The following is a 27,921-nucleotide window of genomic DNA, read 5'->3' as shown; positions in this document are numbered from 1 at the left end:
TTACATTCATGGCCTCAGCGACGTGCCAGTACGTATTTAATCATGAAGTTCAAGCTTTGCCAAAACTGGTTGTCCCGTACACAAGGTATGGGAGCTAACTAACCAATTTGTTTCCAAAACTTCCAAAACTCGAATACTAAACTTGTAAGATCATTGTCCTGAAAATATGAAGTTCAAAACAGTACTGAGAGAAAAGGTACTTTTACTCCTCCACATATCTGCATTTACACTAGCTCTATTGTTATACCTGTGCAAGGAAATCATCAGCATGTTTGCATACCCTGCCTCATTTATAATACCCTGTGAATCTGAGGGTAGTGGAATTTTGGAAAAAAGCCAGGTATAAAAGCCATGCGGCTTCCAATATTATGTAAACACCTACGAACATAAAACTCTCAGTAACAAGTCAAACATTGCATGTTTAATATACAGGATAAATACACAACAAAGCCCACAACTGTTTCACACTACAAAGTTACTTTCCCCCGTGTGCAAGTCTTTCCACCAGTTGCCGCCACTCAAGCCGTTGCTGGGTGACGAAGGCTGGAGTGACAATCTGTGAAAGCTGCGGGAAGCTCTCCCCAAGCAGCAGCCAGCGACCCAGGAGGAGCACATTGCAGATAACGTAGACCCCGCAGTCATATGCATTGCTCTGTGAAGGTGCACTCTCCTCATGTATTAGTGCTGGTGTTTTGCTGCCCAGGCCAAGGAAACGTTCAAGCTGGTGGGCAAGCCGACGGGCCTGGCTCAAGTTGTTTTTGCCAAGTGAGTCAAAGTGGTGAAAGGTATTTTCAGCTCTGTGTTTAAAAAAAAAATGTATACGTTACACACACGAGCAATGTGAGAAAGAATAACCTCAAGTAAAAAAAAAAAACAAAAAAAAAAACACACATACTTCTGCAAAGTGTATTCAATCCATGAGCAGTGGAATTCACAGCAGGGGAGCAGGATTCATGAAACAGTTAACAAAGACTAAATTGGCCACCAGAATAGAGACAGTGCTGAACAACAAGACTGAAGAGAATGTGGAAGTTGGTTCTACAAGCAGGGGGGAAAAAAGGAATGAATAAGTGGAGGTGAGCAGTGATCCTGTATTGAGGTAGTTTCACCAGAAGGGGGTTGATGGTGGACCGTGTGAGTCCTGCAGAAACATAGGGGGGGGGCACAGAGATAGCAGAGGGTGCAAGACCAGAAAGGAGGCAGCAGAAGACAGAGACAGCCAACCTGTCTACAGTGGCAAAGTGATAGGCCCATCGACTCAGCTTCACCACGGGCGATTCCAATAATCTTAAAGGCCTTGGTTTACACTGTGTCAAGCTGAGCAAGAAGTAAAGTAGGAGAGCCAGCCTAGAGGGGAGAGCAGTACTCCATCAAGCTGCGGATGAAAGTCTTGTAGGTGGATAGGAGTTCAGGTGTGCCAAGGAAAGACTTTGTAGATGGTCCTTTCGAAGAGACATAGTGAGAGTGTGACATTTGTCAGGATTGAAAGACGTATTCCAAGTGTTTGACCAGCTTGTGATTTTATAAAGGTCTGAAGAGAGGGAAGAGAGGGAAGAGGCTGCTGCATGCCTGTCTTCAGGATGAGAGATGTGGATTGGGGGGTGGGGGGAAGTGGCAGGCTGTTCACATTTAACAACTACTAATGGTTAACTTGGTCCTATTGTTACTCGTTACTACATTAAACCAGAGAGTTGGTGTCAAAGCCACCCAATGCTCGCCTGTTTATACATTTATCATTTTTAAAAGACGAGTCTAATATTATTTTTTATAAAGCATTGCAGTGAAGTCTGATCCAAATAATTTTAAAGCAATATATGTATTTGTATATTGTAATCAGTAAAAAATAGTGTGGTAGATAAAAACATTAGAAAGGAAATAACTTGCACCAAAAACTTTAACATTTTCACGCTCACGCTCACGCTCACGCCGGGGGTATCGCTATAGCTCTCTGTTCTTCGAACAGGCGAGCTAAAAACAACAAATAAACCTCCCTATTCCAGTGAAATAAATACATAGAGCAATCAGAGATAGCAGACCCTTGCCAGGACTTGTGTTGTGTGGTGTAATTGTGTGTTAATAATAGACACAATGAATCCATATTTGTTTCAATTCGGAATTTAAGCATACTCACGTTCCAATAGAACATAATTAATAGACATACTCACGTTCTGTGTGGACAAACAAACTCATATGCATCACCCTCTCCTCTGGCGAGGGTAACAATAGTTACATGTACTTCCCTTTGCACCATTATTTTGTTACCTCTACCACCAAAGGTGGACAGAGGTTATGGTTTCACCCCTTTCTGCCTGTTTGTTTGTTTGTGCGCAGGATATCTCAAGAAGATGTGGACGGATTCATTTGAAATTTTGTGGAGGTTGGGTGTGTGATAAGGACGAACCGATTAGAATTTGGTGAAGATCCGGATCCGGATCAGACTATTACAATTTTTTTAAGTGATTCTTCATCATTGAGAAATCAGGCTAAACCGGTATATAACATGATATCTGAAAAAGTTGTGGAGGGATTTGGACGAAACTTGGTGGACACGTTGGGTGTGTGGCAAGGAAGAATTGATACAATTTTGGTGAATCCGAATCTGGACAAGAGAATTATTTAATTTTCAAAGTGATTCTTCACCATTGAGAGATCGGGCCAAAAACGATATGTAGCATGATATTTCAAAGACATATTGGGCCCGATATGTTCTCATGGATCAGGCATTGCGTGGCGGAGGTATGTGCTCTACCGAGTGTCCGAGTGGTGTTTTTAAAAGTGATTCTTCATCATTGAGAGATGAGGCCAAAAAGGATATACTGCAATGTATATCATGGTATCTCAAAAAGTTATATACGGTTCCGACAAAACTTGGAAGATGTGTTGGGTAGGTGACCAGAACAAGCCGATTCGATTTTGGTTCAGGTCCAGATGCAAATCTGGCTTGTTGGTGGAATACAAAACGTAAACTGTTCAGTCTGGTGGGGGTATGCACTCGATTTCTATAGCATACGTTCTTATCAAAGTATTTTTTTTAAATCATGTCGATTGTAATTATAAGGAAGGACAAGAAAAATTGGGACTACAAGGGGGGGGGGGACAGAGGAGGGGACATGAAGCAAGTTGGTAGTTATCAGAGAGCATTGAAGGCCAGTATGGATAAATTAATGTATGAAAAATGTTGTTGCCTCATCAATTCAATGTCAGGCCAGTCAGACAGCATTAAATTGTGGCACAGAAGTAATTGAACAGATTCTTTCTGGTTTCATTCAACAGCTACTTTGTGCTTGAACAATGAAGCAACTTATCATTACAGTGCACACAGCACCCGTTTCATTACTCAACAGGCGTGAAGTGAAACATAGAAGCACAAAGGCATTAAAAGTGACGTGCACGGGCAATCAGTACCTGTTGTAGAGCAGCAAACTCCAATGACTGCCACCAGACGTTTGTAGCTCATCGTGATCGTTCACTGCCAGAAAGATGGCCTTTTTCCGTGGCAGCTCCAGAGGTTCAAGAAATGACCCCAGATCTTCTGTGTAACTGCACTTTATGAATTGTGTCACTTCCGGACTGATGAATGCAGCGGAGTCGACACAGGTTGAAAACTCCTCCTTTTGCAGGTACTCAAACGCAAAGCCGATGACACTGTCATTCAGCCAGCAAGGTGCTGTCAGCAACTTTACATCAGAGCGGCGGAGCACAACGTCATGGTAACTAAGAATCACAGGGTCCATACCTACCCCTGAAAAAGAACGACGAGTGATAAGGACATAAACCAGCCTGAAACTTGGACTCCTTAAACCTGGATATTCCAACAAAAAAAAATTATCATACTAATAATTTAAATCCCACATGAAGTACAATTAGTTTAAAAGAACAGAAACTTATATGTATAAAGAATGCTGTTGTATTTGCCCCTCATATTGCATTTGGCTAAAGTTGGCAAAGAAGGGGTTCTAAGGTCAGGTCAGGTATGGGAGCATGTGCCAGAACAGCGCGTCGCTGCGTCCACTTTCCGCCGGTACTCCAGGGGCCTCCGTCTGGCCATCCCCCAGGCAGATGCCAGGCCCATCCCCATCTCCTTGAGATGATGGTCAACCTGCTGCAACCATGAGGCACGTGGTCGGCCCACTGGCCTCCTCCACTCATGAGACTCCTCGCTGAGAGAATCTGGTGAGCAGGATCAGCGTCAGGAAAACGAGCCACATGTCCATACAGCCGCAACTGACGCTCACGGACTATGCAGGTAACAAATCTCATCCGAGTTTCTCTCAGCAACCGCTCGTTGGACTCAAAATCCGACCAGCGATAGCCAAGGATCCTCCGAAGAGACCTGGTACCAAAGGAATTAAGTCTCCGTCTCAGATCCTTGGTCAGAGTCCAAGTCTCGCATCCATATAGCAAGACTGGAAGTACCAAGGACCTGAAGATTCCGACTTTCGTCCTCCCGCACAGGTACCGGCAGCGCCACACCCCATGATCCAGTGAATCCATGACTCCCCAGGCCTGACCCAGACGTCTATTGACCTCTGACTCACAGCCAGCAGAGACATGAATATCACTGCCAAGGTAAGTGAATCTCTCCACGACCTCAACATCCTCACCACAAACAGACACAGACAGGATAGCAGCATTCAAGATGTCACCGAAAGCCTGGATCTTAGTTTTGACCCAAGAAACCCGTAATCCCAGCGGCTCCGACTCCTCATTCAGCACCTCGAGGGCCCCCAAGAGGATGTCTAAAGTCTCCGCAAAGATGACTGCATCATCTGCAAAATCAAGGTCTGAGATCTTGACATTCCCAAACGATGCACCGCAGCTTGATCTCTCCGACATCCTCCCTAAAATCCAGTCCATACAAGTGCTGAAAAGTGTGGGGGCCAGTACACATCCCTGACGAACTCCAGTAACAACTGGAAATAAGTCAGAGATGGTACCACCACACTTCACAGCACTCTCAGTACCAGAGTAGAGTTCAGACATCAGATCGATCAGTTTTGGTGGCACCCCACGAAGACCAAGAATTCTCCAGAGGACATCCCGATTCACTGAATCGAACGCTTTACAGAGATCAACATAGGCTGCAAGCAGCCCCTGCCGAAACTCTCGTCTGCGTTCGGTGAGGACACGAAGGGCAAGGATACGGTCAATCGTTGACCTCTTTGGTGTAAAGCCTGACTGCTCTGGACGCTGGTGCTCAAGCAGATGGTGGTGAACCCTATCAAGAATTATCCGAGCAAAGACCTTGCCCGGCACTGAGAGCAGCGTCACCCCTCGGTAGTTGTTGCAGTCTTGGCGATCACCCTTCCCTTTCCAGAGACGGACAACAAGGCCCCTCTTCCAGTCAGTTGGGATGATGCCTGTGTTCCAGGCAGAGCACAAAACTGCATGCAACGACACGAGTGCAGCATTTCCACCAGCCTTGAGAAGTTCAGCATGGATGCCACAGATCCCTGGAGCTTTGCCCCGTTTCAACTGGTTCACCGCAGCCCGTGTTTCCACAAGCGAAGGTGGACCACAGTTGATTTGAGGGTCAGCAAAAGGGATTGTAACACCCTTGACGTCCAACTCGACAGCTGGGGGATCAGCCTGGTACAACCGCTCAAAGTAACCGGCCCAGCGGGCCTTCACTTCAGACTCCTCTGTCAAGAGCCGACAACTCTCCGCTCGAACTGCAGTGCTCCGAGGGATGGGCTTAGATGAACGCAATGCGCGAATTCCCCTGTAAGCGGGACGAGAATCACCTGTCCACAGGTGATGCTCTACCCCCTCACAGATTCCTCCTTGTCCACCCTCAGTGCACGTACAGTTTTACGCCTCAGCTCCCTGAACAGCTCAGCTCTGCCATTCAGCCTGGCCCTGCGACTCTGTTCAATGGTATCCAGTGTCCCTTGAGAGACAAAATTCTTCTTTGCCCTGCGGTGAGCTCCAAGACATCCACCGGCAACATCAAGGACGGTCGTCTTGAAGGCACTCCATAACTCTTCAGGACCCCGCAAAGCACCCAGACCCCCCAAGTGTCCACTCAGCCTGTTCGCAAACTCCTCAGCTACTCTCTCATCCCTGAGCTTGCCAACATCCAGCCTCGGCTGGGATGGTACCATTCTCCAGGATTTAAGGTGCAGCTTTAGAGTTGTTACAACAAGCCTGTGGTCAGTATTGAGGAACTGAGCACTCCGGTAGACCCTGCAGTTCTGGATCATCCTCCAACGACCGTCAATGAGGACATGGTCAATCTCCTTTGCCACACCGCCAGCGTTGGAATACCAAGTCCAGCGATGAGTTTGTGGGCACTGAAACCATGAACCAGCCACCCTAAGTCCATGACTTCTTGCAAAGTCAAGGAACTTAGTGCTATTCTGGTTCAGAGTTCCTGACCCATGGGGACCAACACACACCTCATAACCATCCCTATCAGTTCCAGTCGATGCATTGAAATCCCCCAAGACTAGAAGTGTATCTCGTCTGGGGCACTGATCAACCACAGACTCGAGCGTGGTGTAGAATGCATACTTCACGGTGAGATCACTCGCCTCAGTCGGAGCATAAACAGAGACCAGGGAAATGACACCTAAGGAGTGACGGATTCTTAATCTCATAATACGCTCGTTGACTGGTGTTACCTCAATTATCATTGGGGTCAGCTTATTGGACACAGCTACAGCAACTCCTTGGGTATGGTAACCATCAGAGCGACCAGACCAATAGTAGGTGTAACCACCCACCATTATCTCTCCGCAATCCAGTCTCCGAACCTCAGAGAGAGCTGCAATCCCGATGTCCAAACGCTTGAGCTCAGATGATAACAGAGACAGGTGATCATCCTCTCTTAGGGATAGGACATTCCAGGCACCCACCCGAAGGGACCGCCTCAGGTTAACCCAAGGAGACCGCCGTCTGGTGGACGACAGGATGTCAGGTTCTAAGGGACTATCTGTTTCATATTTTTGTAAATACTGCATTGCAGAAATCTAAACAAGATCCTCTTCACACACCCTGTCAATTGTACACACCATGTACACAGGTCTGACGGCACCGTCACTGTCCATAACCTCATCTTTAAGTAACCAAACCACCCAAACACCTCCCCAACTTTCACTTCTACGTTCATCTTGTCCACCAATTGCATTCTCCCCTAACGGTCATCGTCACCCACATCCCTTGTTTGTCCGTCTCCATCTACTTTCTTCCCCTACCCTGCTGTTGGTGTTTCTCCTTCCTCCTGCAGTTCCGTTTGTTGTGTCCTGATGTGTTTGGCATAAATCGCTCTTCCTCGAGCCGAGACCTTGTAAAAAAACTAAAATAATTATTTTTTTGTTTTTTTTGAACAGTGCCCCCACATTCACAGCATTTTCCAGGAACGTACTCCCCATGAATAGCGGGGTCTGAAAGTATATATCTATACATGAATTTAATGGGGGAACTGAGCTAATTCTATATTTACTATTCCCGTTAAGGGCCATTTGCATAACAATATGTTATGCTTAACGACTGAACACACACACACACACAATAACAAACTCATGTCAGGACAGCTGTACACACAACGACACAACAGAGTTTGTAAAGTAATCCGCTGGTACATCTGCAAAAACTTTGATGTCCCAGATCCAGAAAATTTGTGAGGAAATGAACCAAAAGTAATCACTCAAAACATGGAAGTTCCTACTGCTCACATACGACCTACTGATCCCATCGAGTGTGAACATCGAAAACAAAGCGTTGCAACTACATATCATACTTAGGTACAAAAAAAAAATAAATAGAAGAAGACATTGCTGATTGAGATGTTAATACCAGTGATTTTGGACTAAACGATGCAGAAATCAAGAAAATGACCAAACACCAAGACCTCAAGAATGAAGTGAGAAGATCCTGGAAGCTGAAGAATGCCAAAGTTGTACCAGTGATAGCTGGACCTACAGGAATGATGACAAAAAAACCTCACATAAATATTAAACATGGGGGCAGTACGACTGGGTGCTCAACTGGTGGTGGCTGGATAAGATAACCTGGCAACCAGTGGTTGGCATGGATGATTCACAAAATATATAATGGAGAAGAAAGTAAATACCTATGGATTTTTTTTTAAGGCCATGAACAAACTTTGATACATCGCGGGTGGTGAAGATGGTAGTCAAGTTTCATCGGAATTGCGTGCATAATTTCTGAGAAGAAAACAAATGCATATTTTGGGGGGCAAACCCCCTCTCCCCATAGACCCTCCTAGACCCTAATTTTTTTTTAATGTCATGAACAAACTTTGGTCGGTCATGGGTGGTGAAGGTTGGCGTGAAGTTTCATCGGAATTGTGTGTATCGTTTGAGAAGAAAGCAAATACCTCTTTGGGGAGGTAACTCCCCCCCAAATAAACTCCCTCTGAAGACCCCTTCAGACCTCCTTTTTTTAATGCCATCACGGGTGATGAAGGTTGTGGTCAAATCTCATTGACATCGTATGTGTAGTTTCTGAGAAGTTGCAAGAATTTGTGGACGGACAGACAACGCGCCATCCCATAAGCTCCCCGGAACTACTTCACAAGTGTGTTAAAAAACCATTCCTGGGAACATTATTACAAACAAATTAGTTGGAAGCTGTCCAGGGTTTTGCAACGATCCTGAAGAGAGCCCTCGGCACAAAACTTTAAAAACAGAAAACTTCACAGTTTCGTCCATGAATTGTTACCCTTTACCGAAATGAAGGTGGATGCTTTGAGCATGCCCTGGGAGGACTCCATTCCACATTCTGAAACCCGCATATGTAGATTCCAATCAAAGACACATACACACACCTGATCGGTACCCGTTTCACCTCCTGACACCTACCCACCGCACGTGGAGATATCGCGCACTCACACTTGGCCGATATCAGCAGGTTGGAGTCAGTGTGATTACTGAGATGTACTGAAAACAACCCAAAAACCTTGAGTAGCTTTTACTGATAGACGAAGTTACATTTTCTGGACGTTTCAGGGAGATGAACACAAACATTATTCTTTACAAACAGCTGCGTGTGACGGGTGGAAAAAATTGGCTCAGTAATTTAGAAAATACATCAATACAACAAACAGCTCAGAAATCGGGCGTTATCAAATACATTTTGCTTTCAAACTCACAAAGAGAAACATTTAACCTTTGTAAAGCAAATCCGAAAACCAAATGCTTTAGAAACAGACGTGAGGGCAAAGGAAAACCTGATAGAACCTCCATAAGATACAGGATGAAACTTTGCCACCACGGCGCCCGTAACAGGCATGGCATGTCCACACACCCGCGGAGAGTCTGTACAGATCCAAATCAACCCATATGTACCACGTCCATGTGTGCTGTATACATACCTCGACCTTGTAGTAACTGTACATCTCGATCAGGACATGAACTGCACTGTACAGCTCGGTAAGGGGCTTAAACACTCAAGCATCCAACGGAATGACAGGCTTGGCAAGCGATTACCAATTGCCGTCGATACAACGATGCACCCGGAAACGCCCGTGCAATGTCCGAATTGAACAAATCGACAGCTTTTTTCTGCTGATATTTTCAAATCTGGAGCTTACATCTATTTATCGTGAAGAAATCGATGCGGCCTGTTCCAAATCAAGGCAAGGTTGAGGAGGCCAAAAAACATGGCGGCTTCAGACCCCAGCGAGGTTACCCAAGAAACGCCTTAAGTGATTGTTGAACTGTTGTTGTTGAACTGCTAACCGATTCCAATCTGCATGCTTTGTCCTTTCCTACATTGGCTTGATTTAGCATGCAAAGACTACATATATGGGAAGTTCTGCCCCATTGATTGGCTCCAAAATTAGCCAGTACGTACTTATGCTTCCACTTGGCCGTATGAATAAATACACTGGTGCGCATTGAGGATACGTACCCCAATTGACATTGCCAAACCACAAGAAAGGTTACGCGTTTGTAAAAGAGCAAGGATCCTGCCAGGTTTAGCATTATCAATTGGCGTCCATAGTTGCTTGACATCCGAACGGGCAGCGGACTTATCCACAGCACGGTGACCTGCAGAGCCGGAGGTCGGGAAGAGTCCAAGAAGTCCCCCTCGTGGTGAATCCTGTACCCCGGTTCCGTAACAATATCAATTATGATAGCAACATCGCCTTCAGTTGGTGCAATGAAACATCCAGGATGGTCTTCGACAGGAGTTTTGTCTCCTCCAATGACCAATCTGAGCTCATGTGATGTTATTTTTTCTATGTTTGTCTTGAATTGTTGGACGTATAAATTTTCCTGGTGGAGCATTTCTTGAAGTTGAAAGACTGTCAGATTGGAGCCCAGAAATGATTGCGCAACGTTGCTGTTTTTGTGCCTGATGTTCATCAATGAAGTAAACTTGAAGGAACTCACCCCAAGTATTGGTTTCTGTCTGGGTAGTGTTGGGGAAATTATTACTCTCTAGACAAGAAACCTTTGCCTCAGTCTGAGTAGGTCAAAGTGTTTGTGTTTTTCCTCTACTGTTCTATTATTTAGTTGTTAAGGCCTTCCACCTACTTATAATCTTGTCTTTCTTTGACACTTTGGACATTGCTTGGTTCTTCTGCAAGTACAAGGTGACCGGGCTGATAAGCTGTACATTCTGTTCTTTGTGATCAAAAGCCCTCACTGCTTATAAAATGGAATGGATATATGGGGAGGAGGAGAGAAAGAGAGACAGCAAATAAATTGTACAAGGGAAAGAACTCCTTGTGGACATTGATTATTACTGGACTTCTGTGGTTTTATTTTATCCCGATACATGCAACACCGAGTCGGCTAGACGTTGAATCCTCGAGGAGGACAAGATCCCTCAACAATCTAAAGAATCCTTTCGATCACGACGCGGTTCGCGGATAGAAATCCACGACAGTTGGTGCCGTGACTCGGATTCGAACCGGCGTTGTGCGGCGCTCGTGACCGGAGGTGCTTAATCTGCCGGAGGCAGTGCCTGGAGGAACGACAAGTGCTTGAGCGAAGGTAAGCAGGGAGGGTTCTCCGAGGGTGCGATTTATTTTATTCTGTGATTTTAGAGTGAATTTAGCGGTTGTGATCTGTGTGTGATTTTAGAGATGGGAAACAGAAATCGTAAAAGGGAGGGAATTGTGTATACCGAGGCAAATTGTATTCAAAAACCACAGAGAGGTACATGTGCAAGAATTATGTTTGATAAGTATGGGCGTGAAGCTGTGAGAGACATGGGGAAATGGTGCAATTGGACCAAAAATAGTGGATTACCCTTCCCTGAGAATGGAACGTTCGATCACGAGTGTTTAGACAATTTAAGAAAAGTACTGGAAGTGAAAAATAGTGACAAAAAGGTCCAGAAGCAGGTGAACTGGAGCGTTTATATAAATTGGATGAAGGAATGTCATGACAGAGACAAAAAGGCACGGTTGTTAAACCTGAAGGGTCAGCTAGACCAATTAACGAAGCAAATGCCGGTGAGACTTGAAAATAAAACCAAGAGACAGCGAGCAGTGGCTGTCAGATTTGAGGATGAAGAAGAAGACTCAGATACATGGCCTGAGTGCACAGTTCCGATAGCACAACCGCTCGAGGACGAAGAAGCGGGAGAGACAGAGGGAGATGATGCCACAGGGCAAGGAGAGGCTCAACGGGGAGCCAGGCGAGTAATTAAGAAAGAAACAAGAACACAAAGCAAAAATAAAGTTCCTCTTGCTGACAAGGGTAAAATGCAAACTCGATCAAAAAAAATAATGTCAGAGACCGCGAAGGACGGAGATGATGAGGCACTCATAGGCGCATTTCCATTGCGAGATTACCCAGGCGCAAGGGAGGGACAAGCGATATATCGTCCGTGGGGCTCTGAATTAAGAGCCATCGTAAATGAGATGCCGAAGATATGAGAGAACCCAAAAAAATTCCAGGCGGAACTACGCGTGGTGGTGGCATGCCATCAGCCAACATATATGGACATGGAAATATTATTAAAATTAGTGGTACCAGAGGGGTTACTCCGACAATTGAAACAGGTCGCTGCATGGCCAGATGAAGCTCCTGGAGACAGGGAGGAGCTCAAAGAACATATTGACACCCTCATTGACGCTGTCACAGAGGTGGTAACACTTAAGACCGACTGGGCAAAAATACAGATGTGCAGGCAACGCGCTGGCGAGGACCCATTGGAGTTCTTAGAGCGTCTTCAGGGTGTATACCAATGTCACTCTGGACTGAAAGAAGAGGGAGTACCATTTGCTCATGTATACCTTAATGGTTTGACGACCAAATTACAAAATGAAATAAAGCGAGTATGTATTGGTTGGGAATTAAAGGAAGTGAAAGACTTGATGGAATATGTAACGCATTGTAATTCATTGTTGAAACATCGTTCTGACGAGGAAAACGAATCAACATTAATGCTATCCCAGGTTCAAGGTCAAAGCGAATGCCCCGGGGAAAGGAATGCGAGATATAATGCACAAAACCGAGGGCAAACCTATTACCGTCAGAGACCAAAATACAGAGACCAGCGCAGAGATTTCTGTTATACATGCGGAAAACAAGGACACTGGGCTAACGAATGCCGAAATCGTAGAAACAGTCGAACTTATAGTACGTATGAACCGGTAGAACAGAGACCAGCGGCACAATACAGAGATGAAACTCGCAGACACTCCATGCCTCCAGTGAATGAAAATCCATATTATAGACAACAGGAAAGATGGGGAACACAGTTTGAGCAAGCTGGTTCATTTCAACCCACTGCACCTCAAACCGAATTCCATCCTCCTCCTCCCCCAGCCTCGTTCCCTCCTCCTTCACCCTCATTTCTTCCTCCTCCATCTCAAGGTTCATTTCAAATCCAAAACCCATTCGTTTTATGACAAAGAAAAGAAGCGACTTTGTCTGAGTTACCCTTCCTGACTTTGAAACCATGTGACGAACCGAAATTGACTTTGAAAATTGAAGGCCAAGAGATTCCTTTCTTAGTCGACACAGGAGCGACCAAATCTGCGCTCAGAAGGAGTGATTTCCCAGACGCCCCGTTATCGCGAGAACGAGTAAAAGTAGTGGGAATGTCAGGAGTTGCTAGTACCATTCCACTGACAGAGCAGCTCCAGCTGGAAATTGGACCATTGTCTGCAAACCATGAATTTTTGATGGCAACTGATATACCAATTAATCTGTTGGGGAAAGATCTGTTATGCAAGCTGAATTGTACAGTTAAGTGTACCCCTGAGGGCGTATATCTAGAAATACCTCACGAATCGCACAAAACTATGATGAATTTATTACAGGAAAATACAGAAAATCTTGTATATCAATGGACTGTGATTAATTGTGAAGCATTTAACCATTTGCAGGAATATTTGTCACATTTGGAGAGAAACGTACCCGAGGTGCTCGATTGGGTGAGTAAACACGGCATGGACAGACGGTACTTACAGACTCGACTACATTGCATTGCAGATTGCAACGTCAAAGGGAAAAATAACGTCTATGCGAGTGAAACACTCTCGAAATTACACCAGACATTTGACTTAGTGTTGGGAACAATTTGGATTGGGAAGCAAGGGATTGGCCTGGAGGTGCATCTCACGCAGGAACAATTAAAATTGTGGAACCAACCGTCCAGTGTTACACCACATGTTACTTTAGCGATTGCAGAAGGTTACCAAGAAACGGACATTGGTCACATGGTAACCGCTTTGAAGAAAGCATCACAAGTGACTTTGATGGAATCGAACCAAGTAAACGGACTTTGGAAGATCGGGGAACAGGGATTCTGTTGGACAGAATGTCAAGGATCAGCAAAAGCTGTGTTCGAGATGGTCGATCTCTCGGAATTAAATGGGTCAGGAAAATTACCTGAAATACTCGAACAAGTCCCGACTTGTCTGTGGGCAACACATGCCAACGATGTCGGCCAAATTAAAAGTATGAATCCAATCAAGATCACTATAGATCCAAAAAAGAAACTGCCTCGAAAACCGCAATACCCTTTGTCTCCAGAAGCAGAGGTAGGAATTGCTCCCGTAGTGGAAGCGCTATTGAGACAAGGGATAATCATTCCCACTGTTAGTCAATGTAATACACCAATCTTACCTGTGAGAAAACCTGGGAAGCCAACGTGGAGATTCGTACAGGATTTGAGGGCAGTGAATGATGCGGTAATTCCAGCTTTTCCTGTAATTGCAAATCCAACTACCATTCTATCAAGCATCCCAAGTAACACTACCTATTTTAGTGTTGTGGATCTTTGTTCAGCTTTTTTTAGTATACCAATAGCCCAAGAAGTACAGTTTCTGTTTGCATTCACCTATCAGGGAAGGCAATACACTTGGACTGTATTGCCCCAGGGGTATTGTGAAAGTCCAACATTATTCTCGAGGGCCCTCAAAGACGACTTGGATGATGTAGTTTTCCCTTGTGGATCCACACTGATTCAATATGTTGACGACCTGCTGATCTGTTCAGCGTCAAAAGACGCATGCGAACGAGATACATTGACATTGTTGAGGGCCTTAGCCAGGAAAGGACACAAAGCATCGAGAGCTAAATTGCAATTTTGCCAAGAAGAAGTGAAATATTTGGGGCATATTCTGAAGGGAGATACAAGACGCATCTCCCCTGAACGTATAGCGGCAATATTAAACCTGCCCAAGCCAACTACTGCTAAACAGATGAGGTCTTTCCTCGGAGTGACCGGCTATTGCAGACAGTGGATACCAGATTATGCGGCCTTAGTGCGCCCCCTGGTGGACATTGGTTCGGCAAACACACCCAGCCCACTTGCATGGACACAAAATGCAGACAAGGCTTTTGTAACATTAAAGCAAACTCTTTCTTCGGCTCCCGCTTTGGGTTTACCAAACTATGAAAAACCTTTTCATTTGTACGCATGTGAGAGACAGGGGTTCGCACAATCTGTGCTGACACAGAAGCACGGAAATAAATTACGGCCTGTTGCATATTACAGTACTAAATTGGATCCGGTAGCGCAAGGATTCCCCCCTTGTCTCAAGGCAGTAGCAGCCACTTCGCTCGCGGTGCAGGCGACAGAAGCGCTTGTCGCGGGAAACACTTTGATTCTCCTGGTACCGCATGCAGTGACAGCTGTACTGTTAAAAACGAAAACGCAGCATTTGTCAGCTTCAAGAGCAACGACATACGAACTCTCACTCACAGCACCCACGAACATTACGATTTGAAGATGCGCACCGCTGAATCCTGCTAGTTTGTTGCCAGGAGTACAAGATGGTGATCCTCACAATTGTGAAGAGATAATCGCCCACACGTGTCTACCCCGTCCTGACTTGAGAGACACACCAATCCAAAATTCTGAATTGGTTGTATATGTCGACGGCTCATCATCACGTGCACCTGATGGATATTTATTAACAGGCTACGCCGTTTGCTCTGATCACGAAGTAATCGAAAGCGGGAGATTGGCTGACAGCTGCTCCACACAGCAGGCAGAACTGTTTGCCCTCACTCGTGCATGCCATTTAGCCAAAGGCCAAATAGTGACAATCTACACTGACTCCGGCTATGCCTTTGGTACTGTACACAAATTCGGAGCACTCTGGCGCGAAAGGGGTTTTATAACATTATCAGGTGCGCAGGTGAGGAATGGAGCATGGATTGTGAATCTGCTGGAAGCAATACTGCTGCCTCACCAAATTGCAGTGGTTAAATGTGACGCCCACACCGGGAGATCTGATGACGTCTCACGGGGAAATGCCAGGGCAGATGCAGCTGCAAAATCTGCTGCCCACACCAGAGCTCTTTTAATATCACAATGTGTATTGAGACAAGAGGCAACGCCGACCATTGATGATATAAACACTTTGCAGACAGCTGTTAGTGCTAAAGAAAGAGATTTGTGGATACTGGCTGGATGTGAATTCGAAAATGAATCCAAATTATGGAGATCATCTGATGGTCGTGTGGTGGCACCAAGAGCTCTATTACCTTGGCTCGCCCGATTGGCACATGGGGCCGGGCATACTAGCAAAGGGGGCATGAGTGCTTCAATTGGGAGACAGTGGTTTGCCCTGGGGTTTAGTCCAATTGCAGAACAGTATTGTAAGACATGTCATATTTGCCAAAAACATAACCCAGCAAGGGGGGTGGAGATGGCCCCAGGAGGTCATCCAATTCCATTCGGACCTTTTGTTCATATCCAGATGGATTTTGTTCAGTTACCAAAATGCTGCGGTTTTGAATTTGCGTTAGTCATCGTCGATTTGTTCACCAAATGGGTTGAGGCTTACCCTTGTCGGAAAGCAGATGCCATTACTGTGGTTAAACTGTTGATGAAGGATTTCATCTGTAGGTTTGGAATACCTTGTAGGATCTCCAGTGACCAAGGTACTCATTTCACAGCCAAAGTGGTGAAAGAATTGTGTCGCGTATTGCAAATCAAGCAACATTTCGACTGCCCGCATTGTCCGCAATCTGCGGGGGCAGTAGAGAGGCAAAATGGATTTCTAAAGAATAAACTGGCCAAGATTTGTGAACAAACTGGATTAAAATGGCCAGATGCTCTGCCAATTGCTCTCATGACTATGAGATCTACCGCAAATCGAAACACTGGCTTATCTCCGCATGAGATTCTGATGGGAAGACCAATGAGATTACCGAACTCACCTCCTTTGACTATAAAAGACTTGAACGTGCAGCAAATGGACGACATGTTGCTTACGTTCTGTATCTCTCTGAATCATGCTGTAAGAACTTTTTATGCACAGGTGAAACAAGCTCTGCCAGAACCAGCCACATCTGATCATCACAACTTCAAACCCGGAGACTTTGTTTATGTGAACATTTACAAACGGAAGAACTCTCTTCAGGCACGTTGGTGTGGGCCGTTTCAAATACTGCTAACTACCCATACAGCTGTGAAGTGTAAAGGAAGAGCAACATGGATCCATGCCACACACTGCAAACTGGCACACGGCAGAAAAGAACCCGAGGAGAACATTGCTTCCTGATAACTTTAATGATTATTTCCATTGCAGGATTATTTGTACTACTAAATGCAAGTTGTACAATGTGTACTTGGCCTGTTAAGCCGATAAGTACTGTCTGTGATCAACGTTATTTGCATGTTCTTTGGAGATGGGCCTGTCAGACTACCCACCAAACTAAGCCTAGGGCATTCAGAGACCGAAGAAGTTTAACGAGCAAAGTGGGTTCACCACATGGAATAAACACTTATCTGGCTCTTTCTCGTAAACACGCGAAAGCTTTTAATAAAACCAATTGCTGGGTTTGTACTAAGATACCTCATTCAGCAGTTACTGGAATACCGCTTCTGGCTATACCATTTAATCTGAGTGAATGGTGTGGATACTGGGCAAAGGAAAGAAACTGGGATAAACAAGATAATAACCTTGACGACCACATCGTTACCAATGGAAATGGAAATTGCCTCCGACAACGAAATTTCAGTAACTGGTTTTGGCCAAATTTTAATTTAAGTAAAATGCCTCCACATTTTATGGTTGAACGGGCGACAGGAAAACCCGAACTATGCTTGGTACAAGAGGCATGGGGAGAGAGAAGGTTAGGGAATTCTGAATGCAGTAATTATGTTTATGAAAATCACACGATGGGACCACAAGTCGCTTTAAATAATCCCTATTTCGTGTGTGGAAATCGAGCATACCCATGGCTTACAGTTAATTGGAGTGGATCTTGTTTCTTGTCATTTATTTTGCCACATATGCGCCTGTTATCTAAGTCACCTTTTGAGCATTTGAAACGGGGTAAACGGGGTTTCACGTCAACTGAACTGTTCTTCATGATTTTAATCCCTCACTACGGTGTTGGACAAACGTCTGTGGGATTGGCAGAGTTAGCTGCTTCGCTTGAATTATTGGCAAATAAAACTGCTCTAGGCATGGTTGATATCAACTCGGAGGTCGTCGCCCTACGTGCAGTTTCAATGCAAAACCGAGTTGCGCTCGACCTCATTCTCGCGGCTCAAGGAGGAACGTGTGCTGTACTTATATCCCTGATAACTCGGAGAAAATCACAAACATAGCTGACAAGATTAAGCAAGAAGGAGCCAAGTATCACAATTATTTTATGAAAGATGGGCTTTATTCCTGGTTTGAAGGGATTTTTGGAGGCTGGGGAACTACCCTATTGCATTGGATTTCCGTTGGGTTATTGTGGATCATCATTGCAGTGGTGCTTGTTAGATGTGCAACAATTACAATGCCGGCATTGATTGTTTCTTGTCTAAAGAGGAATACTGCTAAAAAGGTGATGGTGGCCCAAGCACCACCCTCATACCCTGGTTTTGAGACTGAGTCCTACGACTCTTTTGAGATAGAACCTGAACTTGGAAATCCATAAGTAGCGCAAGTGAATGTGTTCAATATTCACAGGAATTGTCAATCCACTCTTGCCCATCTGCTTTGTTCCCGAAATAGGTTGTTGAAAATCAGCTGTGCAGCCCAACGGGTAGCCTTATCTTCTATTGGCCTAGGGGCCTACCGGAACCTCGACCAGGTCCGAAGCTGTACAACCACATGAAGCCACCTGGCTTGCGGGACAGGAAAGGCTAAGGGACTGAGCTCTACGATGTGAAAGAGGGGGGATGTGACTACCCAAGAAAATGGGCACACTCGAACGCAAGAGAGAATGTATTTCCAAGTGAAGAGAAAAATATATATCGTTAAACTTAACTTGTGTTGCCTTTTTAGGCAACAAGGGGGGAGTGTTGGGGAAATTATTACTCTCTAGACAAGAAACCTTTGCCTCAGTCTGAGTAGGTCAAAGTGTTTGTGTTTTTCCTCTAGTGTTCTATTATTTAGTTGTTAAGGCCTACCACCTACTTATAATCTTGTCTTTCTTTGACACTTTGGACATTGCTTGGTTCTTCTGCAAGTACAAGGTGACCGGGCTGATAAGCTGTACATTCTGTTCTTTGTGATCAAAAGCCCTCACTGCTTATAAAATGGAATGGATATATGGGGAGGGGGAGAGAAAGAGAGACAGCAAATAAATTGTACAAGGGAAAGAACTCCTTGTGGACATTGATTATTACTGGACTTCTGTGGTTTTATTTTATCCCGATACATGCAACACCGAGTCGGCTAGACGTTGAATCCTCGAGGAGGACAAGATCCCTCAACAATCTAAAGAATCCTTTCGATCACGACGCGGTTCGCGGATAGAAATCCATGACAGTAGCATATCCGAGAGCTTCAAGGAGAGGCTGCTAGACCGCATTCCCGGGCAGTCACCCCAAAAGCCCCACACTCGCCATCGTTGGTGCCATACCAAGGCGTGGCCTGCAACGCCTTTCCTTAATGATCCTCATGGCATGCTCCTACAGACCAGGAGAGACAACCTCAGTCCCCTGGAAGGCTCAACCCCCTCCATGGTCCAGCGTCCCCACTGGTTCAAGACATTTGCTCGGATCCATCACCAGAATCCGCGTGGGACCCGGGTCACCCGTGGTTGGAACCCAAGTCGAAATCCTCCCAGACCAGCTCCCCGGCTGCTTGGCATTACCAGGTAGCTGAGGAGCTGGCTGAGAATGCCAGGTAACCAGGGTGGCAATTCCCAACCCCCCCGCCCCCGCAACCTGGGAACCAAGTCCCTCCAAGACTGCTTTAAAATAATGTTTATTTCTCTGGCCATGTGTCCAACTTCGGCTGCATGTCATAATCCCATTACTCTTGGGCCTGCTGCTAATCTGTGCCTGCAGTCACTGTAGTCCATGAGCCTCCCACTCTCAATTTCCCATTGTCACAGTGGGACACTGCTCATGAATCACAGCTACTACTTTACCAGAAAAACAACCAATCAAACACCAATTGGGTTCAATGTGATGCTCCCCCACACTGGCCTATCCTTTTTTTTTAAATGGCGGTACAACTTTCTCTTAACCCACGAACACCAACAAGCATCCCGCTTGTGGTGGGACGACGACTCCAGCTACCGAGTCGACCCACTCAAGGACTAACCTTGCCGCCATGGCTTACGGTCCACTGGCCAAACAGTTTGTAATGGTGGTTCCTTCAAAGCACAGTGCTTTCTTTGCCTTTTGAGCGCACAAGTCCTCACCTGGCCTCACCCATACAGAAATCCATCCATTGGGACCATACTCTATAAACAGAGCATTGGTGCTACCGAAGCAGTCTCCTCAGCTATTGGACACAATCCTGGATGGGTCACCACTCCGACGCAGGACACTCAAATGGCTCAATCATCCCAGCAAGCTGGGACTCATTTTGCTGACCTCGGAGGATGACAAGCTGAGTCAACCCCACCTGATATAAATTCAATGGCAAGCAGGATTTGAACTCAGGACCCTCAGATCACAAACCCACCACCCAAGCAATTAAGCCAATGCCAGGCTATCCATACAGATGGTCAGACATAATATAACCTTTCTGGATGCTGTTCTAAGATTACGATCACCACCTTCTCAGCGCAGATATAACCACGTGACTTGCTTCGAGACAAGTACATGGTGTAAACCTAAGCTACTCGATCACACAGTCCATACTAAAGTCTCACCATAATCAAGCCATGGATCACTTCCCCCTACCCCCACCCCATGTAACACAATATACAAATTATATTTTATAGTAGAGATAGGCAGGTCGCACATACAAATTGTGGGGGAGAAACTCAGGTCCAGCATACTATTACTTTACATGATCTCGCTTTCAACATCTTAGGGTTGACAAAGGTTATGCTAACTTGTGCAGGAAGTACAGTGAAGTATTGCCTAGCCTTGTCTTTCCTCCTCAATCAGGGCTGGGCGTGTCTGTGGGAGCCATTCGAAGAGGAGCTGCTTGGCAATCCTGTTATCACGCATGCTCACCACATCACTTGATCTAACTACCTCAGCCTGCATTTCAACAAGATTCCATCCAAAGAAGAGTGAAGTATAAAATATTAGCTACACAAGTTTTCCACTACACTCATGGAGTACTTTCACCCCAAGCGACTGGCACTCCCTACGCCATTGTCAATACCTAAGTTGAAGAAGAGATTGAATAAGGTTAGGGCAATTCTACATCTCTGTCCAAGTCCGTTTATGATTTGGATCTGTGGGGTTGCCCTGCCATTCACTCTCACGTCTGCCACCATGCCTTCATGAATATTTTTTTTTTTAATAAAAATATATAAATTTAATGCAAATATAGAAATAACTCAAAGGGCACTCGGTAGAGCACGTACCTTTGTCACGCAATGCCAGATCCGGTCGAACATATTGGGCCTAATACATTTTTGAAATATCATGCCACATATCAATTTTGGCCCCATCTCTCAATGGTGAAGAATCACTTTTAAAAATTAAAAAAACTCGTATCTGGATTTGGATTCCGATCTTCACCAAAATTGAATCAATTTGGCCTTGTCACACACCCAACCTGTCCACCAAATTTCGTATGAATCCGTTCATAACCTTTTGAGAGATCCAGCACACAAACAAGCAAACAGACAGACAAATAAACAAACAACTTTGGTGGCAGAGGTAATAACCATGCCAGCAAGTACATACCAAAAAAGGGCAATGAATAACTGCAATAAATAAGGAGTCATTTTGAGAATTAGGAACCGAGACACGTCTCGTTAAGCATCCAACAGCAACACTTCTTCCCCCATAGGAGTCTGGGGTCCAAATCTGGAAATGGTCCTATTTTGGAGTTTGCACAAACCCGTTGACGAGAAAATTTTCATTGCTACCACATGTTGGTGAGACAACCCAAGGGTCAGCACCATGGGTGGATGCCGACGCAAGTGTTTCGAGTAGTGCCATTTGTAGAAATCCTGACTTTACTTTCTTGGTTCTGGAAATACTAACTTGCTCTGGATCAACAACAGGATGGATCGAGAAATACCACATACTTGCTTTGGCATCCCTTTTTAATACCTTCCTTCTCAAGCTATTAGTTTGGATAACTCACCAACAAGGATTCTCATTTCAGTTTTGTTTTTTTTCTTTCTTTTACACTCTGTGCAAGGTGTCACAATGCTCAAGTTTATGCCCAAATGACACCTTTTGTGAGTCTTTCATAAAACATATATGCAGCTCCTAAAAGTTGAAAGACTGTTTCAGTGTTTCACGGTGGAGTTTTTTCTCTGACATGCACTGTCAACTGTGGGGTCTGATATAGAAAGGTGTGTTTTTTCTAAATCATGTCCAATCAATTTAATTGGCCACAGGTGGACTCCAATCAAGTTGTAGAGACATCACAAGGATGATCAAAGGAAAATGGATGCACCTGAGCTCAATTTGGAGCATCATAGCAAAGAGGTTGAATACTTATTGACGCGAGACATATCAGCTTTTCATTTTTAATGAATTTGTCAAAATTTCTGAAAAAAATTCAACTTTGACATTATGGGGTATTATATGTAGATCAGTGACATTTAAAAAATAAAAAAATCAAAATTTAATGCATTTTAAATTCCGGCTGCAACACAACAAAATGTGAAAATGTCAAGGGGTGTGAATACTTTCTGAAGGCACTGTACATGGTTAAGGCTCACTTCCTTTTTGGAGGCCGACGTTGGTGCATTGTTTTTTTTTCTTCTCCTTATTTCAAATTTACTAAAAATTATATTATTTGATTGTTGTCGCGGAAGTCTGGAACCCAGACCAATAATTATTTTGTGGTCCCTCTCGGCCTTGCGCTCACGCAAATGAAATTGACCTCGTCTAAGTACACTTGCTCACGCCCCATTGCACGCTCCGTGAATGCGATTTTTGAGCCATGAACATGTACCTACGTACGTATGTAACGTGTACAGTTAAGTTACCTACCTATGGCTAGCTCTAGCGATGGTGCGCGTTATCGATCTCAAGAACAAACTTTCTCAGTAGCTTTAGATGAGCTCCTGACGAAGTGCAGTAGGGTGTAGTGCAGTAGACCACAGTGCAGTAGTAGAGTAGAGAAAATAAAGAATAAAATAACTGGATATGGCCCTCAACAGTGTACTTTTAACATGTTTTTGTCCCTCTGGTTAATACAGTTGTGAATCCCACATTACAGTGTGTTGGGATCAGTCACAATGGTTATTTCAGATGTGGTGGCTATCTTGGAAAAAAAAATATCATAAATCCTGAAACTATCAAATAGTGAGGCTCCTCATTTTTTTTTTGTCGAGTTGCCCCCCCCCCCACCCTTTTTCTACTCCTTTTGTTGTCTCTTTGAATAAACTCCTTTTTTTCTTTCTTTCTTTTTTAACCCCGATGAGAAAATTCTAATTTATTGTACTTGGCCAAATAATACGAGTTCCCTCATAGTTTGTTTCTCCCATGTGTCCATCAAAAGTTATAAAGATTCAAAGTTGCACAAGGACTTTATGGACACCCTGTATAATAAACTCTCCACCAATTTTGGAGAGATGCTCAAAAACCTCTCCAGCTTTATATACAGTATTGCTTGACATAGACAGCTGCTCTCAAGTTTCACCACCACTTCATATAATCCCCCATCCTGAGCCATGATCTTTATTATCCCCATGAATCCTTCTTAACCAAACCCTGTTATTTGCTGGTTGCAGTGTTTCCTTCCTTGTGTGTGTCTCTGTATGTCTGAGTCTGTGTCTCTGTTCGCTTGCTGGTTGTGCCCAATTTTTGCCCCATTACCTCACCACCTGGGGTGGTGTAACACAAACCTAAAGGACTGGAGAAAAGGATGAGATTTAACAGACAGAGGATGTTCCACAAGCGGGAGAAAAAAAAAAGGTGAGCAGTGAGCTCAGATTTTGCGAACTTCACGAGGAGGTTCCTGGAAGAACACGTTTGACCTGGAGGGACGGTGGGATGAAAGAGCAGAGGAAGGAATACATGAGGAGAGACGGTAGCAAACAGAGAGGCCACATACCTGCCTGCAATAAGGAAGCAGCACAGGGCCTACGATTCTGTTTCTTTTGGTGGGTACCAATGATGTTGAGAGTTTTGCACGCCAAAACTGGCCAGTGAGACAGGGAGGGTCGCGAGGAGGCGCCTATAATTATAGGCGCGGTCTGCGCGTTCGAGGGTTCTGAGAGTTCTGGCAAGGAAGTGAACATCTGCGCGCAAGGGGGTGGAGTGAAAAAGCGTCTGCACACGGAGTGGTTGGAAAACGAGGGGGGGGTCTTCTCCTGCCAGCTTTCACCATGCAGATTTCGTTCGCCTGGAGCCCGGTCGTCTGGATCATGCTGGAGGTCCAGTTCTGCCCCGAGGACCTGGTCCTTGAAGACCGCACGAGGCGGACAGGTCCGAGACAGGCCTCAATAAAGACCATTTTGGTCCGATTCTTTGGGTGTGTGTGTATGTGTGTTTGTGGCGCCAGTCAGTTAAGTAGGAAATTGTATAAGTGCCTTGCTGTATATACATGCATTTCTATATTCGGTTTAACTCTGCTCTTGCGTGCTTCCCTCGTTCCCCAATTATTATTGTGAATAAATACCCCGATTGTTAAATGTTTCAGCTCGTTCATGTTCATTCCTCCATTGGCTTAGCGTGCTGCGTGTTGGGAAATTAGCCAGGCTGTTGCCGTTGTAACGGGATATTTGGGACCGACTGACCTCGGCGATAAACCGCTCGGATCGCACACGGTTCGAGTATGCCAAGCGGCTCGTTCCGTACGGGTGCCGTCGAGGGTGTGTAGACTCGGTAAATTGCCACGTGGTCTCTAAGTATTTTGAAAATTGGCGAATAACCCTGTACCACGTGGCAGAAATATTGACGCTTCACGGTCCGATAAAGGACCCGTACTTTTCCGGAGTTTTCAGAAAAGGTACGATCTAAATTCTGGGCGATCGCTCGAGCCGACTCTACTGTTCCATCTAGCGGTCATGCTCGCGGCCAACGCCCGGCCACGCAACAATATATTCCAATGGCAGCTCCATTTGTTTTCTCTTCCGCATGTTCAAGCCCTCTCCTGCTTCGTGGATGTCCAAGCGATGGAACGAAATATGGAAACAATTCCACTAAAAGTTACATTTACTTTTCAGGGCAGATGCGTGTCCTTCCTCTGTGAAGTCGCACTCACCTCCAAGCCGTCAAGCCAGGGTTCGAATCTTGACCCAGCTATAATAAACAGTCATCTTGGTGTTTCATAGGCAGGGCGATTTATCAATGTGGGTGCTATCCCACTGAATGGACGCTAAACGGGAGTCCCGTCTGCTGACGTTAGTTGGTGGACGTTGAAGATCCCACGGTATCCTTCGCGAAGACTAGGCGAGCTATCACCGGCACCTTAAATAAATTAAAAATTCCTGCCATATCCAGCAGAGGGTGTTTGCATCAGCAGCACAACCACACCCCCAGCCAATGATGCTACCCCACAGCCTGGTGCTGGATCTGAAGAAGAAGAAGAAGATTTTGAAGTCCTTCTCGGTAACAAATGTAGAGTTACATGACCATTAAGCATGAAAGAGAGCTTCTATGGGCACAGAAAGACATGAGGTGATCGTGAGAAATTCCGAATCGGGATCAGCAACAGCAGAGGGAGAAAATGGGTGGGTCGTGTGAAACATCCTTGGATCATAAACATCGACAAAAGAAGACCTACATCAGAGCAAGGAGCTGGTGATGGTGGTTGTATGGCAGCTCAGCTGCCGGGGTAGCTATCATTTCTTGAAGTACGACTGTGTCGCTGATGCAGTGCCCCTCCACCAGTGCACACACTGGAACTGATACTCATTTCGCCGACCTCGGAAGGATGACAGCCTGAGTCAACCCCCTGATGTATTAATTCAGCGGCCGACGGGGCTTGAACTCAGAACCCTAGGATCCCAAGCCGCCACCCTAACCACTGAGCCAACACCAGGCTTCCAGCAAGGAGCTGATACTGTCGGTCCCCCGCCGTTTGGCTGGTATGAGGATTGAGGAATGCATCTGTGCAATGTGGAAGCTAAATCTTGAACCGTTTTTGAAATATCACGTACACAAGCCTAATTACCAAGATGGTTGCCATGGTAACATAATTCAGCCAATCACAGCCGTGATCTCATCAGGTTGAGATGATGTCACTGTAGACATATGTGTATCCATAGTTATATTAGTTCATGTACGTCATTATCTATTAGTATGTCAAGAGTAGTCAGTATGTAGTCAGGATAATAAGTATGTTATTACCTTCGCAAACTTTGTTGCGAAGGTTATGTTTTGATCGCTGTGTATTTATTTATTTGTGAATATGTGCGTGTTTGTTTGTTATTTGCATAACTCCAAAAGTATTGAACTGAATCGCAGCAAATTTGGTGGGATGATTGGTTATTATCCGAGGACCATTTGATTAGATTTTGGGAGCGATCGGGTCAAAGGTCAAGGTCATGAAAAGGTCAAAATCGTCTTTTTACCATAGCGCGGTCAATTTGTTTCCAATTTGCATGCAACTAATGCCAAAATGTTCAGAATTCAATGCCCCATCTTGTGATATGTGACATGACACAATGACGTAATAACCCTTATTAGCGGTTGGGAGTCAAAGGTCAGGGGGGGGGGGGTCACGACATTGCAAAATGTGCGGTTTTTGTCATAACACGGTCAATTCTTATCCGATTTGCATGAAAGCAACACCAAAATGTTGACTGTTCTGTTCCCCACACTCTAATACCAATTACAAAATTAAGAGTACAAAGGTCAAGGTCGAGGTCATGAAAAGGTCAAAAACGTCATTTTGCCATAGTGCTGTCGATTTTTATCCAATTTGCATGAAACCAACACCAAAATGTTGACTGTTCTGTTCCCCACACTCTAATACCAATTACAAAATTAAGAGTACAAAGGTCAAGGTCAAGGTAGAGGTCATGAAAAGGTCAAAATCGTCATTTTGCCATAGTGCGGTCGATTTCTATCCAATTTGCTTGCAACCAATGCCAAAATGTTGTGAATTCAATGCCCAATCTTGTGATATACGATATGACAGAGGAAATTTAATGTTTTTAAGCCATCATAACACATATGAGATGGCAGATGTGCTATGGGATTAAATACTCTCACAATCAACGGTTTCTGGGGGGGGGGGGGCAAAATGTAGCGTTGGCGAAGGTATGCGCTCTACTGAGTGCCCGTTCTAGTTTTCTGTTAGTTAGACGTGTCTTGTGTGTCGTTTCAGATGATGTCTTCATCACATGTACCGTCAAGAGCAAAATAAACATCTTGAGATTACAACATTCGATGAGTTTTCTTTCGTCACGACGAAAAAAAAATATCTGCAACATAAAAAAAGTAAAGGTTCAACGGTTTCTGAAATTTTAATGTATACAAGTTAAGTTAGAGAGATGGTTGCCATGGCAACAGAATTCAGCCAGAGCCGTGATCTCATCAGGTTGAGATGATGTCACGAGGAAAAAAAAATATATATATATATATATATCTGTAACATAAAAAAGTTAATGTTCAACGGTTTCTGAAATGTTATTTATGTACACAAGTTAAGTTACAGAGATGGTTGCCATGGCAACAGAATTGAGCCAATCACAGCCGTGATCTCATCGGGTTGAGATGATGTGGTGAGGAATCGATCCGTGTTTAAATATGAACCAACGCAATCACGGAGCTGGATCGAATCCCTACTCCAGAATGGAACCGGACAAGACCCACAGCTATAATAAACGACGACACAAATCGCGCCATCCTGCAGGTATTTCGCCAGGCGACGCTGTTCACCAATCACAAAGCCGTTTGTACAAGTCAACGTGAAGGTGCAATGCGTGACGAGCACAATCCCAAAATCCTTCATACGAAAATCAAACAAGCAATGATCAAAAAATACCGGAGGGTACTTACTGCCCTTGGGACTATTTCAATGTCGACACGATCAGTCAGTTGGGCACGAGTCGCCCACTTAAAACTGAAGGTGTTCACGACGTGCCGTAAAACTCACATCAAGCCGGTGTCCGTTTTGCGACGTGCGGAAAAACTCACACCAAGCCGGTGGCCGTTTGCGACGTGCCGTAAAACTCACACTAAGCTGGTAACCGTTTTGCGACG

The 27,921-nt window shown here is 44.9% G+C and overlaps 1 protein-coding gene across 4 annotated transcripts; it reads right to left on the bottom strand.

The window, feature by feature from the left end:
- On the bottom strand, window positions 1-27,921 carry SENP8 (SUMO peptidase family member, NEDD8 specific). 4 transcript variants are annotated; one of them, XM_085849616.1, is made up of 4 exons: window positions 27,718-27,921; window positions 7,853-7,919; window positions 3,406-3,742; window positions 1-797 (listed from the first exon to the last, which is right to left on the bottom strand). In XM_085849616.1, exons 3-4 carry the CDS (start codon window positions 3,732-3,734, stop codon window positions 476-478), a joined length of 651 nt encoding a protein of 216 aa, XP_085705742.1. In that variant the 5' UTR covers window positions 3,735-3,742; window positions 7,853-7,919; window positions 27,718-27,921; the 3' UTR covers window positions 1-475. The 4 variants fall into 4 exon arrangements, with proteins under 4 accessions (XP_085705742.1, XP_085705744.1, XP_085705741.1 ...); XM_085849618.1 differs by lacking the exon at window positions 7,853-7,919 and having other exon boundaries at window positions 27,815-27,916; XM_085849615.1 differs by lacking the exon at window positions 7,853-7,919 and having other exon boundaries at window positions 27,718-27,915.

The sequence above is a fragment of the Eptatretus burgeri genome, chromosome 12 (genome assembly GCF_056783735.1).
Source record: "Eptatretus burgeri isolate ZD-2024b chromosome 12, Ebu_testis_v1, whole genome shotgun sequence".
Taxonomy (NCBI): domain Eukaryota; kingdom Metazoa; phylum Chordata; class Myxini; order Myxiniformes; family Myxinidae; genus Eptatretus; species Eptatretus burgeri.
The sequence above is the reverse complement of the archived record's forward strand: the minus strand, read 5'-3'. Positions and strand labels throughout refer to the sequence as shown.